Source organism: Nomascus leucogenys, chromosome 11, assembly GCF_006542625.1.
Source record: "Nomascus leucogenys isolate Asia chromosome 11, Asia_NLE_v1, whole genome shotgun sequence".
Lineage (NCBI taxonomy): Eukaryota > Metazoa > Chordata > Mammalia > Primates > Hylobatidae > Nomascus > Nomascus leucogenys.
The window spans coordinates 4,619,308-4,639,644 of NC_044391.1; the positions used below are offsets into that span (position 1 = coordinate 4,619,308).

The 20,337-nt window shown below is 39.4% G+C and overlaps 1 protein-coding gene across 4 annotated transcripts in view; it reads left to right on the forward strand.

Moving 5' to 3' along the window:
• Positions 1 to 16,134, forward strand: part of SNAP25 (synaptosome associated protein 25) — an 88,094-nt gene extending 71,960 nt beyond the window's left edge. For 2 of the 4 annotated variants that reach the window (XM_003252644.3, XM_030821985.1), the window contains exons 5-8: positions 1,334 to 1,451; positions 5,101 to 5,226; positions 7,443 to 7,587; positions 14,838 to 16,134. In XM_003252644.3, the coding sequence (XP_003252692.1) occupies positions 1,334 to 1,451; positions 5,101 to 5,226; positions 7,443 to 7,587; positions 14,838 to 14,906 (458 nt within the window). In that variant the 3' untranslated portion in view covers positions 14,907 to 16,134. Of the gene's footprint in view, positions 1 to 1,050; positions 1,169 to 1,333; positions 1,452 to 5,100; positions 5,227 to 7,442; positions 7,588 to 14,837 lie in introns of all 4 variants that reach the window. The other 2 variants (XM_003252645.3, XM_030821986.1) reach the window with 1 other exon arrangement.
• The last annotated feature ends 4,203 nt before the right edge of the window (positions 16,135 to 20,337 follow it).

A 20,337-nucleotide genomic window follows, 5' to 3' on the forward strand; every position in this document is an offset into this window, starting at 1 on the left:
TAATTAGACAGCCAAGACATCCATTGCTGCCTTCCTTTAATGGTCTTTTAAAAGCTGTTTTAAAAATCCTTTCATTGAACTCAATTGTTATCTCAATTTGGTGACACAATTCAAAAAAATTAATCAAGTTGGTATATGTAACCTTGGCAACCTAGAAGTATGATTCATATTTATAACTATTGATCTATGTCTTACATACACTAAGGTCAGCTATGCTGGCAGCAGTGACACCATATTGTCCTATGTTCCAATTCATCGTCCTACTTCCAAAGAGACATTCATTCTCCCTGCTCTCTGCCTGGGCTTGGAGCATGCCCCCCATTATAGACTTGGAAATCAGGGGGCAGAGAAGTGAAATCCCTTCCAAAACATTCATAGCAATTAAGTCATAGGATGAGAGAGGAATTGCAGTGTTCCAGGATTTACAATGTTGCTGTGTGGATGTTGTTCTTTTTTTTTAAACAGCTTTTATGAATCACATATGCACAATCAAGTGCAGACCATGGCTACCTCTGGCTAGACAGCCACTGCTAGGGGAAGAAAAGAGTTCCATACCCATTGCTTATGATTGCTGCTGCTGCTGTTGTCTCCAAAGAAGAAAATGGATTCTATTTTCTACCCTTATCTGGTTGAGGATGCTTAAAAACCAAAAGATGGAGATATTTTAAAGTTGAAGCAGATACTTTCTTTAGTAGCGTTAAATTGGAATGCCTAAAACATAAACTAACACCGTTTTTTTTTTCTCCTGGATTTCACTGGTGCCTGAGTAAGCGAATATGCTGTGCTGTTTTCCTGGACACTCAGAATCAAGCAGGCCTTCGACCCCATCCCATCATGTTTGAATTACAAAGTATTTTGAGCATCATTTTGTTTGTTTCCTTCCACCCATACCTGTGTAGAGCAGCGGTAGCAGTCTTCAACAATGCATCCTCTTGGACAATGCATTGTAATATCTCTCTTTCAAATTCTGTTTCACATAGTCATTTCTCATGTTCTGTTGGAGACCCCCAAAAAATTCATTCCACACTGTCATCCCTTTGTCCTAACCAGAACAACTCGATCGTGTCGAAGAAGGCATGAACCATATCAACCAAGACATGAAGGAGGCTGAGAAAAATTTAAAAGATTTAGGGAAATGCTGTGGCCTTTTCATATGTCCTTGTAACAAGTAGGTACTGGGTACCAGCTCTAATCTGTGGCGTCCAGTTTTCTTTCTTTCTTTTTTTTTTTTTCTTTTTTAATGTCAAAGTGAATGTCTGAAGTTTTGTCTTTTTTTCTTTGTCCTTTTCCATCTGCTTCATTCTGTGGGGATAAAATACTTGTGTTTAATCAGAACAACTGGAACGCATTGAGGAAGGGATGGACCAAATCAATAAGGACATGAAAGAAGCAGAAAAGAATTTGACGGACCTAGGAAAATTCTGCGGGCTTTGTGTGTGTCCCTGTAACAAGTAGGTGCTGCCTGCCTGCCTGAAGCTTTGATTTCCCAAGGCCCATCTCCAAGCCTTGACAAGCTCATTCCTGCCAAGCTCATAGGCAGGATGAGCATGTGGCATGCAGAACAGATCAATACCGTCTCCAGTGCATTCATCTCATAGCATAGATGATATTAGCAGGAGTTACTGTTGATGCATTAAAAATCAGGCATACTACAGTGAAAGCTTCACTGTCAGCAACTTTTATTGATGAACGTTTCAACATTTTCCAGAAAGTGTACCTTGAGACAGAGGCTAGCCTCAAGAAAGAGGCACCCAGGGAACTTCCTTTTCCCCAACCCCAAGAGTCAAAATTACAGATTTAGAAAAGGCTGCGGGTAAGTTTGGAAGATGAGAAACACATATGTGAAGGTTTGATTTTTCCCAAAATAAAAGAGACAGGTAATTTGGCCCAGGGAAGCATTCTATAAATTAGAGAATATGACAGAGATTCTCCCTTTCTACTGCCCACCAGTTGCCAAATTTGGTCAATAGATGCTGCCGCTGCACCCAACACAGAGGCAATGAGCTCTTCAGCAAGAAGCGTTCAAGCCTTACTCAAATTGGACCCATCCCTCCCAAATTGTTCTCCTTGGAAGATCTGCCTGTACACTGGCTGAAATGTTGAAATGTGTAGATTTTGCATGCACAACATCACAAAACATTCAACTGTTCTCAAGGTTCTGCAACGCTTTTTTGGAATGTAGCAGAAATGTGACATGTGGTTATAAAGGTTTGCAACGGAAGGAACCTAAAACTCAGGGTTCTGGAAGATTGTCTCATTTGACTAGTGGTGGAAAAAGAAATGCATGAGTGGATTGCCCAACATGCATTTGGAAAATTAAACTCCTTATCCAATCTCCCTCACCCCTCCCACTTCCCCCTTTTAAAAGAAGACTTTTTCCTAAAAGCTCTCCTGATCCTAGCTTTTAGAATAGAAATTGATGTCATTTTTAGCAGATTATATGACCATTCACATCCTTTAAACTTTGAGGCTGATTTAAAATATCCCACTTCCTGTTTAGGAGGGGGAGGGGCTCATATTGCAAAAAAATTAAAAATTTTTGCTTTTTAAAGAATGATCTACAGTAAAGCCTGATTAACTGGAATCTAGCTAACTGGAAACCTCAGCTGCATGCTCTTGCTCCCTTCCATTTTTAGCAAAAAAGAAACAAAGAAAAAAATCACATCAGAAATGTAAAATAGTTTTTCTTTCAGGGTAGTTTACATTGTCTCACTTAGTCTCCATCCTCCTGCAACTTCCACATCTATGAGGACCAAACAATAAGAGTTGATCTTCACAGGAAAGGCCATCAAGCAATCAATATAAATGATAACCAAGGAACGATTCAATCAGGTCTTCCACCTTAAGACTTTCAGGCAGGAAAGTGGCTCAGGAGTCTAGCAAAGATATTCACTCATCATCCATGAAACAAAACTTTCCTCCATGGCCCCACTGTTCATTAAGAAAGTCATATAATTCATCAAAAAAAAAAAAAAAAAAAAAACACCTCATTACCAAGCATTCCAGTTAGTCAAGATTTGACTGTATATTCCTTTCAGTGGCAACTTGCCCCCAGGTGAGATTTCCATCCATTTCATGATAAATTCCAACAGATACATTTTCCCCCCTTCATCAACTGTGTGTGAAGAAAGGGTGAAGGCAGGGTCCCCTGGGATGGATTCTAATGTTCTAATGAAATGATGGCTCCTACGAATTCCACTTTTGAGTGGTCACTAATTTCCTTAATGCACAAGAGACCCTAAACTAAGCTTCAAAGCTTGACTGAGGTGTTCCCTATTGTGTGTAAATAATGCTTTAAAAACCATGTGTCACAACGCAGTGGCTGGTGGTGCCCTGGACTCTCTGAGGGCTTCGCCCTGTCTCGGCATGTTTCAAGGGACGATGGTAGATGTACGGCAGTGATGTGAGTCTATGTGCAGCATTGTGGGTGCAGTGGTTTGCCTTCTTTCAGAAACGCATACTTCCCAGTCCTTTGACTTTGCCAAAGATGGTATAGCAGATATTTGACATAGCAGAAAACATCACAAAGTCCATATAACTTCTTTTAATCTGAGGAGGGAGGAGATGGGGAGTTGGAAAAATAAAAATTAAAAAAGCCAGACTCTAAGCCCTATTAAATTTAGTTTGGGGATCTTGTTTCATTGAATGGGTCCATGGCCCTTTGGTGCAATAAATTTTGACTGCACTAAGGCCTGCGGCATTACAGACTTGATTGTGGGAGTTGCCGAAATTCCATTGGTACAATTTTCCAGTTTGTCTCTAGGGTTGCTTGGTCCCCAGTCTGCAAGTATTAGAGCCAGTTTTAATAGATGGCTGTGGTCCTCTGGCGAAAGAAGAAAATAAAATGTTAAATTCCGGTGTCTTACAAAAAAAATGTGAAAATGGGACCAAAGAATGTCTCTTGTTTTTGGACTAAAAAGCATATGGTTTCTACTATGTAAAGAACCTAAAAACATCTTTGATTGCCTTTAATTACAACACTCACCAAAATATGCTGCACATGTTTCTATTGGGCACAATAGGTATGCCTGGATTTTAAGTTTTTCTCCAAGGCAGCTCAGTGAAATACAGCCCATGGAGACCATACCAGCATTAAACCACTCTCCTCCATTACGACCCCAGGATAGTTTAAAGTAGGAGTTTGTAAGCACTCTCTGCCCTGCCCCTCAGCCCAACAAAGAAGCTACTGAACCTGCGTTTCAAATCCTCACGAAGGCTATTACTGTCCTGCTAGTGCCTTTTTCGAGAATGGTCAACTTCTGGAGTAGTTTGGCTTAAATGAGAATGCTTCACTTTCTACTCATGCCTGTAGCTGGTGCATGAAGAAGACATAGAGGGGTTTCCCTTTTTGGTGCTAGATGGCTTGTTCTCTCTTCTCTTTTCCTGCGTTCATTTCACTATGCTTCTTTTACTTTTTGTCTCTGTGGACAAAGGTTTGTACATCAACTCTGGATGTATGGTGACTGTTTGGAAGTACCGATATATTATCTAATTCAAATCACTCTAGAGGCAACGCAAAGACCATCACTCTTGGCCAACCACCAATCCTTTATGTCCTTCATGGAGATTTGGAAATGTTAGTTCCACACGTGTTGGAAAAAAAATATTCCACAGGGATCTTTGCATGATGGTGTGTAAAAACTTGGTTGAGGATGTTTTCTTGATGACAGTGTGTTGCTGTGGTGTGATGTGCACACTCTACTTGGCAGTCTTGTTTTGTGTCTGTCTGCCAGTATGTTTTTCTGTGTGTTTTGTGTCTCCAAATATAATCACATCACTAAAATAGAACTAAATGTCCTCCAGCTACCTTAATCCTTGTCCAAAATCCAAACTAAACCACAAAACAAGCCCAAACAAGAAGAACCTTGTGGACAAAGATTGCAGTCCATTGCAATGGACTCGATTGGAAGTGAAATGTTGAGTAGCTGAGGCATGGTGGTGGCCAACTGTTTGGGTCTGGATTATGATATATCGGTATTCTCTAATGCCTCGACTTAAAACTCATTCGCTTGGTTCGATTCTTCGCTTGAAGAAGTGACAATTGTTGAGAGCTTGCTCCTCCACCCCTGTGCCTTGTCACTCACCCTCTCTTTTGCATAGGCTTAAATCAAGTGATGCTTACAAAAAAGCCTGGGGCAATAATCAGGACGGAGTGGTGGCCAGCCAGCCTGCTCGTGTAGTGGACGAACGGGAGCAGATGGCCATCAGTGGCGGCTTCATCCGCAGGTGAGCCTCATGCAGCATACACTGCAGTGGTTCTCTATTGTCAAGTATAAACATCTCCAAAACTGAGTGGTTTTCTAAAAAACAACCATTTTATTGCTCATTAACGTACACACCGGCTGAGTGTTCTTTTCTAAGCCTTTCCTGGACCTTGCCTGGGTGGGGTGATCCAAGATGGCCCCATTCACTTGTCTGGTGGTTGGCTGGGGCTGTGGGTGGGGCACGTCTGTTCTTCTCCATGTGGCCTCTTCAGCAAGAGAGCCCAGGTTCCTTACATGGTGGTAGCAGCATTCCAAGGGGGCAAGCCTCAGTGCACTTATCAAACCTTTGCTTGCTTACCTTGTATTTGGCGGTTTCATTAGACAAAGCAAGTCACATGACCACATCCAGACTCAGTGTGGCAGTACACAGGCATCACATTCCATGAGTTTAATTGAATAGAGCTTATAAAAGAGACTACTTACAGAGGGGTGGGCAGGACTAATAACAAGGAATGGTGAAGCACTTCTGAGCTAGCAAGAGCAGGAAGTTGTTACCACCACAGTCCCGGGGGACAGGAGAAGGAATGATTATCAGAACCCAGCAATAGTTGCGACTGTGGGCAAGGAACCATCAGTAGAGAAATATAGCCACTACCAAAGCTAAGAGGGAGTGAAAGAGGGAAATAAATGCCATAACCCTTCACTCCTCTTGCCCTGCAGTTTCATTGGCCATTAGCCAAAGCCTACTGAAAGCCAGAGGGTAAGAGAAGCTGAGTGATACAGCCATGAGGTCAGCTCCTGAGAGCACAGAGCAAAGAAGGTCCAAGAATAGATTTGGAGTGAAAATAGAGAACAATGAGCTTCTTATTAATGATTTATTTTGAAACCTAGAATCAAAAGCCAACTTAAATATCTATTTTTAAAAGTTCAAATTATGACTCAGGGGCATTTCCCTTAAAAAAAAAAAAAAAAAAAACTCAAATTACACACATCAGCCAATTCAGAACTCAGCTCTCCCTTTGCTCCCAGGGAAAGTAGCCCAAAGGTTCTCAAGCATGGCTGTACATTAGAATCACCAGGGGAGACTTGTTTTTCTTTTACTACCAGTGTTTGGGCCGAATCCACACCAATTGAACCAGAAGCTCTTGAAGTGAGACACAAGCACCTGTGGCCCATTAAAGCTCCTCAGGTGATTCTGATATGCACTTAGGGCCAAGCACCATCGAACTAGAAGTATCTCTTAGCTGTTGATGATCATTTAAATAAAATTCTTCCCCACAGGAAAAAGCTAGAAAGTTCTCCTTTAATTTTTTAATTTTCTCTGGCCTGGGCTGATTTTGAAACCATAATGAGCCAGTCTACATTGGGAGTTACCATGGGGGAAGGATTTTAACCCTTCTGAATATTTTTTAGCTCAATACCGTATACACTAGGGAAATTCTGAAATAAGTACCTCCTTAACTTTCAAGTTGGACTGTGAAAAAATGTAATGTGTTTTGTGAGCCAGCTCCTTCCTCCCATTCCCATTCCACTCAACCTGAAACAATACTCTTTTGTCACGGTTTCACAGTTTTTGACTCTGAAATCACCTATGCACCATGCCACTAAAAAACCCATGTTATTAATATATGAGTAAATAAAAATCATCTTGAACAAGTAGCTCTCCTTGGAGTTCCTGGGAGCAGGCAGGGTTAAGGGGCAGACCGTAATTATCATTACTCTTCCCATTGGTGTCAATCCCCAGTGTGAAAAAGAGATGAGCACAGAAACTCTGACTTAGCACAATAAGCTTTTTATTGTATTCTTAATTTGAGTCTTAGAAATTTTGAGACTTGAGTCTTAGAAATATTAAGAATATTCTTAGAAGAATACCGTTTCTAATTCCATCTTCGTGCTCTGACCTAAAGTCCTTTCAAACAAAATGTTTTCGTCCTTAAACAATAAAAATTGAAATAAACACATGAAGGGGAAACAACATAATGGAAGGAGTGAGAAAGTAGATAAATTAATCTATTTAATATACCTTCTTTAAGAATAGAAATTTAAGGGTTCAAAAAGCAATTTCAAACATTTTTTTTAAATGTATGAAAGCTAAAATGTGTTTTTGTACCTGGATGGAGATTAAAGATAGATAAAGTTGATGCCCAGAGGACTACAGATTTCCACTATGCTTTGGGTCCTTGGTATTCAGTATGTTTTCCACCCTCTGACTTCTAAAACTTGCTCTTTGGATCCTAGGGTAACAAATGATGCCCGAGAAAATGAAATGGATGAAAACCTGGAGCAGGTGAGCGGCATCATCGGGAACCTCCGTCACATGGCCCTGGATATGGGCAATGAGATCGATACACAGAATCGCCAGATCGACAGGATCATGGAGAAGGTGAGCACCTGGCAGTCAGCAAGTCACTACTGCGGGTCACTTCCGAAATGACCAACAGGAAGTGTGAAGGGCATAACAAGATCCTCAAAACATGACCTTGGATTCAGGCGCACTGATAGCTGGAAATGTTCTTCATTTTCCAAGAGAAAAATATAGGACGCAGCAACAGAATTGGAGTGAAAATAAGAGGGTCAAATTTAATCCAGCAAATATTCTCAAAGGCTCCTGTCAGCCAGGCATTGGGCTAGGCACTGTGGGCCATGTACACATGAGAAAGACACCACCCCTACTGCCAAGAAATTCACGGCCCATGGGGGGCAACAAGCCTCCAGATGAATTTTCTATCACTCAAAATATAATTCACTAAGAGATCCACAGATAAAATGCTAAACAAGGTTAGATAAGGAAAGATCTCGAGAGGCAAAGTGCGGGAAAATCTCAGAATAAGTTGACTTTGAATTGAATCTTGAAGGATGGTTAGTATTAATAGTTTGTCAAGTGGAGGTGGTGAAGGGATAGAATCAGAAAATGGGGGAAAGAATAGTCAGTTTAGCCAGGAAATGATTATGAGCTTTGTTTTTATAAATGCCAAAGCTTTAATGGTAATTCAAAAATATCCAGGTTCCATTTCCAGTTTAACAGTTCACATCCCCAGATCTAAAAACGGAATTTTATATGATGAAATTGAGTTTCCAGACTTGGCTCTAAGATCCACCATGTCAACGTGGGCCATAAGAAAGACTGGAGGGAGTAGACTGGGAAGGGGTGGGTTTGGGGGCTTAAAATTAGAAAAGATTGGAAAGAAACACTGGAACGTTCCTATAAAGAGACCTAGGGCACCAAAACCTGATATTCTACAACACAGAACTCCGACATAATTTATATTTCCATGTTTCATGCCCTTTCCTCAGTCAGTAGGGTCTTGAATATTGATTACAAACTCTTATGTCCAAATGCTAAAAAGGAGAAATAGAGACATTTTAGATTTAATGATAATTGTACCTCTATAATCTACTCAATGTGGGTAACTTATGTTGTGTGTTTATTCCCTGGGAGATGTTGAAGTTCTTTGTCTGATATCCTAAATTTTCTTATAATAATTCATTCCATTTTGGTGAGCAGAGAAGGATACTTTTAAGACTTTTAGAATCATAAGTCTAAATAGTAGTTTCTTGGTATGCAAGCAGCCTCCAATGACTTGAAAAAGGAGTAAGTAGGCATAAAGGAAACACTTTGTCCTGTTGTGTTGTACATACTCCATGTTAAAAATATCCGATTGCATATTTTGCCTGATCAGTATGAACTATGCAAACTTTGGTGTGGGTTGGCAAAATACTTGTGCTTTGCTTACTTTTGCAAGTAATGGCATGCTTATCATTGTTAAGAAGGCTTTCATATGATAAAGCTTTTAAAGCTGTGTAAATCAATAGCTATTAGAATAATAATGAGAGTTTCAAAACTCACTAGATTCCACCATTGTGGAAGTCAGTGTGGCAATTCCTCAGGGATCTAGAACTAGAAATACCATTTGACCCAGCCATCCCATTACTGGGTATATACCCAAAGGACTATAAATCATGCTGCTATAAAGACACATGCACATGTATGTTTATTGCGGCACTATTCACAATAGCAAAGAGTTGGAACCAACCCAAATGTCCAACAACGATAGACTGGATTAAGAAAATGTGGCACATATACACCATGGAATACTATGCAGCCATAAAAAATGATGAGTTCATGTCCTTTGTAGGGACATGGATGAAACTGGAAAACATCATTCTCAGTAAACTATCGCCAAGGACAAAAAACCAAACACCACATGTTCTCACTCATAGGTGGGAATTGAACTATGAGAACTCATGGACACAGGAAGGGGAACATCACACTCCGAGGACTGTTGTGGGGTGGGGGGAGGGGGGAGGGACAGCATTAGGAGATATACCTAATGCTAAATGACGAGTTAATGGGTGCAGCAAAACAACATGGCACATGGATACATATGTAACAAACCCGCACATTGTGCACATGTACCCTAAAACCTAAAGTATAACAGTAAAAAAAAAACTCACTAGAGCCAACACAAGCTGACCTAACCCATTACAGCCCAGAATAATGAACGAAGAAATCATTGCTGAGCTGCCCTCCAACAGAAAAAACAATTTGAAAAAAACAGGAAGTATTCATTTTCTATTAATGGACCCACTTTACTTGCAGATGCAGCTAGATAATGCATCAAAGCCAATTAGGGTTCCAGAAGGAGAGTCTTTACTAATAGAAGGGTCAAATTCTTATTGACAGAGTTGAACTTTAAGCAAGAAAATGTGTTCCTGGAAAGGCAAGTGGCATCTTGATTCTGCCACTTTGAATTTCTAGTTCTCATCTTTAGGGAGAAAGTTTTTCTTCTAGGCCTAGTGTACTATAAAGACAGAGACACATGCAGCTACAAGGTTTAATCAGAAGCCAGGCAGGTGGACGGATAATGACTATTTCCATTTGTATCATTCCATGAGTGCAGAATCATTTAAGTGGGAGAAGGGTCTAATTACCTTTGAATAATTAGCTTCCAGTCAACACTTTAAATAGCCCCTTTTTTTTTTCCAGAATCAAAATCCACACATGGTTTAAATAGAGCTCACTTCAACCCAGCATTGCCCAAAATGATCATGTCGCATGAACTGCACAATTATTAATAGATTTCCACCTTCTCATTGAAGTTCTCATTTCTGATAACAGGACAGTATGCAGAAGTTTCCTGCATATCTAAGATGTAATTACAATCACACTGTAGGGGTAAGGAGAGTCTTATGATGTTTCTCTCATAGTCTCTCATGACCCCAACAGCAACCTTTACCCAGCTCTATCAATCATGATCTTTTCTCATCACTTGGATCAATAGTGAAGTTTTGGGAGTCCTTAACAATGAGATTTTCAATACATCCTCATGGATTGTCAAGAAATTACTTTATTTAAAAATCTCATTTTCTGCTTAAGGGTATTTATGTATATAAATAAATAACCTTATATATATAAATAAATAACTATATATAAATAACCATATATAAAAATAAACAATCATATATAGATATACCTTCTAAGGTTAAAAACATAATTTTTTCAGAAAACACTGAATTGGAAGCAAGCCTGTATCAGAGGGTTTATGGGAACTGTTGCTAAGGAAATACCTTAGCAGTGTCCAAACTTTGATTTAAAGTTATCAGTGATAAGTTAGGCATGCAGTCCCAGCTACTCCAGAGGCTGAGGCGGGAGAATTCCTTGAGCCCAGGAGTTCCAGGCTGCAGTGAGCTATGATCGTGCCACTGCACTCACACTCCAGCCTGGGCAACAGAGTAAGATCCCATCTCTAATAAGTAAATATATAAATAAAAATAAAGTTGACAGTGATAGATAACAGGCACATGTTGGAATACAGTGAGGCTGACGCTTTAGCAGTCCTCACGTTCTTCTATCAGTGAGAAAACACAGCATTTGAGAGCTCAGACTTTGAGTTCTAACAGGGTTTTGCCATTCACCAGCTCTGTGACCTGATTGCCTCACCTGAAGGATAGTAAGAGAACTGTTCAAACCCAGGATCAGAACAGGCTGGAAGTCTGAACTGGGTCCTAAAAGTTACCTGGCATGGTCTGAAGTTGAAGAGATTCCCAGAGTGTTCAGAAGATGGGTTGAACAGCTCCTTCTAACCTTTTACTGGCTCTTTGGTGGTCATCCTGGCCTTCTCACAAGGACAAACATGTAACATATGTTGGGCACTCCAGCAAATTTAGAATTTTCTAAATGGAAATATAAAAATTGGAATGGGACAGCCATCATAAATAAAGTCCTACAGCATATAAGTAGGGTAATCATAGGGGCATTCTCCAAATACCAGGAAGACATCTACAAGGGATTCCAGACTTTCTTTTTTCTAAAAGAAGCTAATTCTTTTATATAATAAAGGGGCAGTGCTTTCTGTGTCAAATATTGCATGGGGTGGAATTTTCATATGCTTCAGAAGTAAGTTAGGTGGAAATCACAGATGCTCATTGAACATAAGTCTGTTTCAGCTCCTCCCACATCCTTTGAGGATATCCAGAGTAACCTCATGCTCTACTTCAAATATCCCCCAGGTGAAGGCTCCTCAGTGCATTCTTGTACAGGAGATCCTAGAATGTTTGTGCTCAGAAATGCCATCATTTTTAAACGAATTATTTTTCTCATTTGAGCTTTTCAAAGCATTCAGTCTGGCAACATAATAATTCAATCTACAGGAACATTTCACATTGCTCTGATCCTGTAATTTTCCTTTGCACTGAAGGGTCATTATTTCTGATACCATTTGTAGCTGGAAAGAGAGGGCTTAAGAACCAAGTAAGATTGGTGAGATTATCCATTTTCCAATTGAGAAACCTGAGGTCAAAAATGTGAGTCTGTAGTTCAAAACAATCAAAATCAATGCCCTGTCTTACTATGTAAATACCGATTTTAAAAGACAAGTGTTAATTATCCACACAGATGACAGAGAACCATTGCCAGGTATTCAAAGTTATGATTAATCTGGAAATATGTTTGTTTTAACTTTGCAAATTTCTATTTGAACATGGATAATTCTAATGTCCTGAGAATTCAGAATATGAACTGAATACAGAAGACTCAGCTCAATAAAAATGGGGAAGTACAGCACCACAATAGGTACAAAGTTGGTAATCATTGAGTGATACTGGTTGAGAAAAAAAGTTTGGTTTCCCCACACTGCCTGAGCCTCCTCCTCTTCTTCCCAGGCTGTAGGAGGATAGACAGCATTACCAGTCAGGGAAGGACAAAAGAAAAGCCTCAACAGAATCGTTGTCTTCACCTCTGCTTGCTAATGCATTTTTCTCAGTGGTGTTGGGAATCATTCATTTTCTGGAATTTAAAGATTTATGCTGGTAGCAGCCCTAGGTTTCATGCTGCATATACAGCAAACGTAACCCAAACAGTAAAGAGATCAACCAAGAGATTAAAGCCAGCCAGCTACAAAATCATGGTAAACGTACACCTGTTAAAGACAAGACAGTTATTAAACTCATAGAAATGAATCTTCAGAAATGCAACTTAAAAACTATTAAGCATCCCAGAAGCAAGCCAAGTTTTCACACAGTAACAATAATTGCAAGATAAACTAATGAGCCCTTCATTTTGCAAAACATTATTCCAAGCACATTATGTGTATAAACTCATTTGATCTCAGCAAATTGAATAGTAAGTGATGAATAGTGTGGACTCTGACTCCAGGTTGCTAGCATTCAGACTCTGGTTTCTCCATTTATTAGTACTAAGACTTCAGACAAATGCCCCAGATCGTTTCTGACCGCTTTTCTCATTTGGAAAAGGGAGCTAATAATAGTACACACTTTATAGTTGATGTTGTTAATCTTGATGTTGTCAAAGTTTAATGAGTGGAACAAAGTACAGTTGACCCTTGAACAACATGGGGATTTAGGTTGTCAACCCCCATGCAGCTGAAAATTTTTTGACTCCCTCAAAATTTAACTAATAGCCTACTGTTGACCAGAATCCTTAATGACATAAAAAGTCCATTAACATCTAGGTTTTATGTATTATTTACTGTATTCTTATGATAAAGTAAGCTGGAGAAAAGAAAATGTTATTAAGAAAATCATAAGGAAGATAAAATACATTTATAATACTATACTGTATTTATTGATACCATCAGTTTATATCATTTGTTTACAAGATGAATCATCGGTCTGAAATCTTCAGTACACATTAAGCAATTCAACTTTTTCTTGAAATGTCGTGACTTTTTTTTGCTTTTTGGGAGCACTGCTAGCATCACTGGTGGCACTTTGTATGGGTGCCATGATGTTATTCAAGGTTTACAGTATTGCACTAACCATGATTTTTTTAAAATGTGAAACTGCAAGAGATCACTTTTTACTGCACTATGCAATTTATTGGAGAGATCGTGAGGATGATTAGTATCACAGAGCATTTTAAACGGATGCCCACAACACTTGAGTTCACCACAATAATAGGAGGTGGCTATGAAATTATTACAGTAGTACAGTATGGACTACAGTTAGTTTTATACAATTATGATTTAATACTTCATCTTTACATTTCTCTCAACTGCAAATAGGCCCATGTATGGTCTCTATTTGTTTAAGTCTCATAAATTTTAACTTTTCAAAGTAGATTTATATGTATTTTATGATAGTAAATAATAGACTAGACTAGTATCTACATATATTTCATGCATTCATGACATGGCTAATTTTCTCTTAATTTTCTCAATATTTCTAAGTAACACATTCATCTGCAAGTTTGTCTTAATTATTGCAAATCTCCAAAGCATTTTCCAGTATATTTATTGAAAAAAAATCCTGGCCAGGCACAATGGCACATGCCTGTAATCTCAGCATTTTGGGAGGCTGAGGAGGGAGGACTGCTTGAGCCCAGGAGTTCAAGACCAGCCTGGGCAACATAGTGAGATCTCATCTATACAAAAAGTAGAAAAATTAGCCAGGCATGGTGGCATGCACCTGTGGTCTTAGCTATTTAGGAGGCTGAGATGAGAGGATCACTTGAGCCCAGGTAGTCAAGGGTACAGTGAGCCATGATCACACCACTGTTCTCCAGCCTGGGCATCAGAGCAAGACCCTGTCTCAAAAAAAAGAAAGAAAGAAATTCACATAAAAGTGGATCCACACCATTCAAACCCATCATGTCCAAGGGTCCACTGTACATGCTCATGCTCATTAGCAATATTTTTTATCATCCAGGTCAGAGACGAGAAAGCTGAGCCCCCAAGATGTAATTTGTTCAAAGGGACACTGCTAATAAATTAGCCACGGTTTCAATCCTACTGTATAAGAAGTGTAATTCAACTTGGTCCAACAGATGTGAATGCCTACCATAGAAGTCACTGAGTGTCTTTCTAGGATAGAAAGATAAATCATATATAAGCCTATGCTCTCTGGTAGGGAAAATTATTAAAAATGAAAATTAAAAAAGCAATGATTCTGAATAAATATATTCGTTCATTAAAAAAAATGAAAATTAAGCTTCTACGGTCACGTTCAAATAGAGCCATAGCCGTCGTTCTGGGAAGACAAAAGAAAGGATGGCCCAAGCTGAACAAGGAGGTTTTAAGTGGTTTCACCCAAGAGGAAGCATTGGACCTGGACCCAGAAGGGCGAATGGATTTTTAAGGGGTAACCTGAGTTCTGTTTCTTTTCCCCCTTTTCTAGGCTGATTCCAACAAAACCAGAATTGATGAGGCCAACCAACGTGCAACAAAGATGCTGGGAAGTGGTTAAATGTGCCCACCTGTGTTCTCCTCCAAATGCTGTCGGGCAAGATAGCTCCTTCATGCTTTTCTCATGGTATTATCTAGTAGGTCTGCACACATAACACACATCAGTCCACCCCCATTGTGAATGTTGTCCTGTGTCATCTGTCAGCTTCCCAACAATACTTTGTGTCTTTTGTTTTCTCTTGGTCTCTTTCTTTCCAAAGGTTGTACATAGTGGTCATTTGGTGGCTCTAACTCCTTGATGTCTTGAGTTTCATTTTTCATTTTCTCTCCTCGGTGGCATTTGCTGAATAACAACAGTTTAGGAATGCTCAATGTGCTGTTGATTCTTTCAATCCACAGTATTGTTCTTGTAAAACTGTGACATTCCACAGAGCTACTGCCACGGTCCTTCGAGTGTCAGGCTCTGAATCTCTCAAAATGTGCCGTCTTTGGTTCCTCATGGCTGTTATCTGTCTTTATGATTTCATGATTAGACAATGTGGAATTACATAACAGGCATTGCACTAAAAGTGATGTGATTTATGCATTTATGCATGAGAACTAAATAGATTTTTAGATTCCTACTTAAACAAAAACTTTCCATGACAGTAGCATACTGATGAGACAACACACACACACACATAAAACAACAGCAACAACAAGAGAACAACAACAAAGCATGCTCAGTATTGAGACACTGTCAAGATTAAGTTATACCAGCAAAAGTGCAGTAGTGTCACTTTTTTCCTGTCAATATATAGAGACTTCTAAATCATAATCATCCTTTTTTAAAAAAAAGAATTTTAAAAAAGATGGATTTGACACACTCACCATTTAATCATTTCCAGCAAAATATATGTTTGGCTGAAATTATGTCAAATGGATGTAATATAAGGTTTGTTTGCTGCTTTTGATGGCTACGTTTTGGAGAGAGCAATCTTGCTGTGAAACAGTGTGGATGTAAATTTTATAAGGCTGACTCTTACTAACCACCATTTCCCCTGTGGTTTGTTATCAGTACAATTCTTTGTTGCTTAATCTAGAGCTATGCACACCAAATTGCTGAGATGTTTAGTAGCTGATAAAGAAACCTTTTAAAAAATAATATAAATGAATGAAATATAGATAAACTGTGAGATAAATATCATTATAGCATGTAATATTAAATTCCTCCTGTCTCCTCTGTCAGTTTGTGAAGTGATTGACATTTTGTAGCTAGTTTAAAATTATTAAAAATTATAGACTCCAGATGATCTGCTTTAATTTCTTCATGGACTCGTCTGATTTTGCACTCACACGAGAAGAGAAAGCCTGGCTACCCTATCCCAGCTACTAAAAGCCAGTTCTGTGCGCCGAGGACAGGGAGGAAAATAGAAGATTGAAGCATGATTCCGATGGCAACTGACAACTTGGCTTGATTCTCATAACCTGCTCCAGAATTACCTGGTGAATTCAGTGTTGACTAAGGGAGAGAATGTAGTTATCCAGAAGACGTAGAAAAAAAAATTTATAGGAAAAAAATCTATGGTACCCAGGCATGGCCTTACATAGATTCAGGTATATCTGGTGTCTGTCAACTCCAATCTTCCTTCCTTTCCACAAAATCTCCACCATCTAAAATTGAGGGCTTTACTACCACACCACTACTGACTCCATGTTTTTTTAAACAGCTTTACTGACTCACTATAAAATTCATCCATTTAAATATATAATTAATTTCTTTTGTATATTCACAGATGTTTGCAATCTAATTTTAGAACATCTTTATCACTGCTGCCAAAATACCCCATACCTATTAGCAATCACTCCCATCTCACTTCTCCCAGCCCTAGGGAATTACTAGTTTACTAGTTATTTCTATAGATTTGCCTATACATTTCATATAAATGGCATCATACAATGTGTGGTCTTCGGGAACTGGCTTCTTTCACTTAATATAATGTTTTCAAGGTTCCTCCATGTTGTATCACAGATCAGTACTTCATTCTTTTTTATGGCCAAATAATATTCTATTGTATGCATAGGTACTATTTTGTTTATCCATTCATCAGGTTATAAATATTTGCATTGTTTCTGCTTTTTGACTTTTTTTTTTTTTTTTTTTTTTGAGACAGAATCTTGTTCTGTCACTCAGGCTGGAGTGCAGTGGCATGATCTCGGCTCACTACAACCTCTGCCTCCCGGTTCAAGTGATTATCCTTCCTCAGCCTCCCAAGTAGCTGGGATTACAGGCGCCTTTCACCACATCCAGCTTTATTTATTTTTTTTTTTTTGTATTTTTAGTAGATACTGGGTTTCACCATGTTGGCCAGGCTGGTCTCAAACTCCTGACCTCAGGTGATCCATCTGCCTTGGCCTCCCAAAGTGCTAGGATTACAGGCATGAGCCACTGCGCTTGGCCGCTTTTTGACTATTATGAATAATGCTGCTATGAACGTTGATGTAAAAGTTTTTGTGTAGACGTAAGATTTTTTACTCACTTGCCCCACAGTTTTACCAACATCATTGCCTGTCCCACCACAACCACCACTAACATCTCCACCACCATCACCTCCACCATCACTATCCCTACCCCTACTAACACCACCACTGCCTCATTTACCACCACCTTACCTTTTCCACTGGCTCTACCACCTCCACACCATCTTAACCAGCATGCCCATTACCTCCACCCTTATTACCACCACCATTATAATCACCATCATCACCTCCGTCACCACCACCGCTCCCACTGCCACCATCACCACCACCACCTGACCGCCCATCTCCTCTGCCAACATCATCATCATCACTTCCATCACCTCTGCCACCTCCTCCACCTCTCTGTATATCCACATAGTAGCAATGCAGATACATTCATCCTGGTTGCCTTGGTTGGCTGTCAGATAATTTTATCCATAAAAGCATCCTGGAGGTTTGGTGAGAGCAGTTAAGGAGCAAGAACAGTGATGACAGTAAATATGAGTAGTTCTTTAACCTTCTCTCAAGCCTGAGAACAGGCTCTATAAGTAGCCAGAGGCTTTTGGAAGTTATTCTAAGGCACAATAGTAACAACAAACTTACTCCTTAAAATTAAGGTAGTAGAAAGGATGCTAGAAGATGGGAAAAGTGAATAAATTTACTGCATATGTCAAAGCTGCCAAGGGGTCAAATATGGGCCACATTTGAAAATTCTGTTCCAAACTCCATCTGTTCTTAGCCAGATGAGTGTGTTTCCACATCATTTGAGTAATTAAAACCTCTCACTGGATACATTAAAAGTAAGATACAGGCATTTTGCTTTAAAGCCTGTCACATTATTCTTTCTGAAGCATATTTCTTTTGATGATTGAGGTTATCCAGCCATGGCTTGTATGCAATCATCTCCATTAGGCTAAAGGGAGACCTATGCCCCAGGGATGAATCAGCTCTGGGTAATGCACCAACTCAGAAAGTACATTAGAAATGAAATGATTAGGACAATGTGGAACACTGTGAAAGTTCAATCTTCTACCTCCCTCGTACTTGGCACTGGCAGAGGACCCTTCTACAAAACACCAGAAGGTGAAGGGTGGCCCCAGATCCCAGTAACAGAGTCCTTTTCTCTTGTCCGACTCTCATTTCTATTTCTGTTACCCTTCTTCCACATCCTCCTAGAGCCTCTGCTTTCACCAGCTTTCCCCAATCTCTGTGTCACTAATTCATTAATAAATTGATGATTGCATTGAAAAAGAAAAGAAAGGAAAGAAAATCCATATTTTGTGATCATCTATCTAGTACATGCCAGGCACTGTGCTAAGTGCTTCATTTATTTTGACTCATTAAACTCTTAAAAAAAAAAAAAAAAGCTTAGCAATTTGGCAAAACCAGCATTATTAGCCCCATTTTGCAGATGAAGAAACTGATAGTTTATCTGAACAAGCACTCTCAGCTAATAAGTGATGTGGGTGTGATTTAAGCCAGATGTGTGTGACTTTGAAGTTTTAGAGAGTCCTGAAATATACATTTCAGAAATGCACCTCTGTCAATTCAGCCAGCCAAGAAACTCCTGGAGACAATTGCCTCCACAAGGAGAAGCAAAGAAAGATGGACTAGATGTCATAGCAGAAGGTCCTTGTGAACCTACCTTTTATTCACTCATTCATTCAAGAAATATTTATTGAGCTTCCATTATATATCAAGCCCTGTTCTGAGTATTGGAAAAACAGCAGTAGGAGAAACAAAAAGCAAACAGACAAAGCAGGGAAAATTCCTTGCATTAACTGAACTTACACTCAAGCTACGGAGAGAGAGATTAACAATATATAAAGTATATGGAATGGTAAATGTTGTAGAGAAATGCAACACAATGAACGGGGTACAGAGCATAAGAGGTAGGACAGAGGGTGTATCTTAGTCCACTTGTGCTGCTATAATCAAATACCACAGACTGGGTAATTCATAAATAAAAGAAATTTATTTCTCACAGTTCTGAAGACTGGGAAGTCCAAGATCGAGTTACCAGCAAATTTGATGTCTGGTAAGGGCTGCTCTCTGTGCTTCAAAGATGGTGCCTTATTGCTGCATCCTCTGGAGGGGAAAAACTCTGTGTCCTCACATAGAGGAAGGTAGAAGGACAAAAGGGACTAAGCTAGTTCTCTCCAGCCCTGTTAAAAGGCACTAATTCATTCATGAGAGTGAGGCTCTCATGACTTAATCACTCCCCAAAAGCCCCCATTTCTTATTACCACCACAATGGGGTTTAAGTTTCAACACATGAATTTTGGAGGTGACACATTCAATTCATAGCCAGGTGTTACTGTAAAATAGAATGGTCAGGGAAGATCTCACCAATAAAGTGAAGTTAAGTCAGGGAATTCTTCAAGGTTTAGTAATTAAAATACATCCAGAGTGACCCACTGGAGAAGCAGAGGCTGAAAGTGATGAAACAAAAGTACAAATTGCCTCTATCTTTTCATTTAATAATAGTGGAGTACCTCCTCTGCAAATCAGTACTCGTGTTAAGTATTTCCTACATATGCTAGAAGAAAGTTGCAAACCCTTGGCCCAGTGAGCAAGGAAGCAAGTTCAGATAATGAGACAAGTGGTATGCAAGGAATGAATGTCAAGTCAAATTTTCTTAGAATAGTAGAAGGTGTTGACCTCATGGTCCAAGATTTAGGTCTTCATACAATCATCCATTTACTAATTTACCTTCAAACATGTTTGTTGTGTACCTACCTCAGGTTCTTTAAGTTTTGGATACTCAAGTCTGTCTCTTAGAATGTAGGGAACAAGAAAACAAAGGGAAAGTGAACCATTATCAAGGCATTTAACTGTAGTACCCGCAGCTATCTCCTGGATGAGTTGCCAACACTCTCAGTTGTCTCACTGTTCTGGAGGAGCAATCCCAGGAAGGATGCCTCCAGCTGGTATTCACCACCCACCATTACACAATCCTTGGCTCCTCTAGCCTCTTGCCATAACATAGCTTC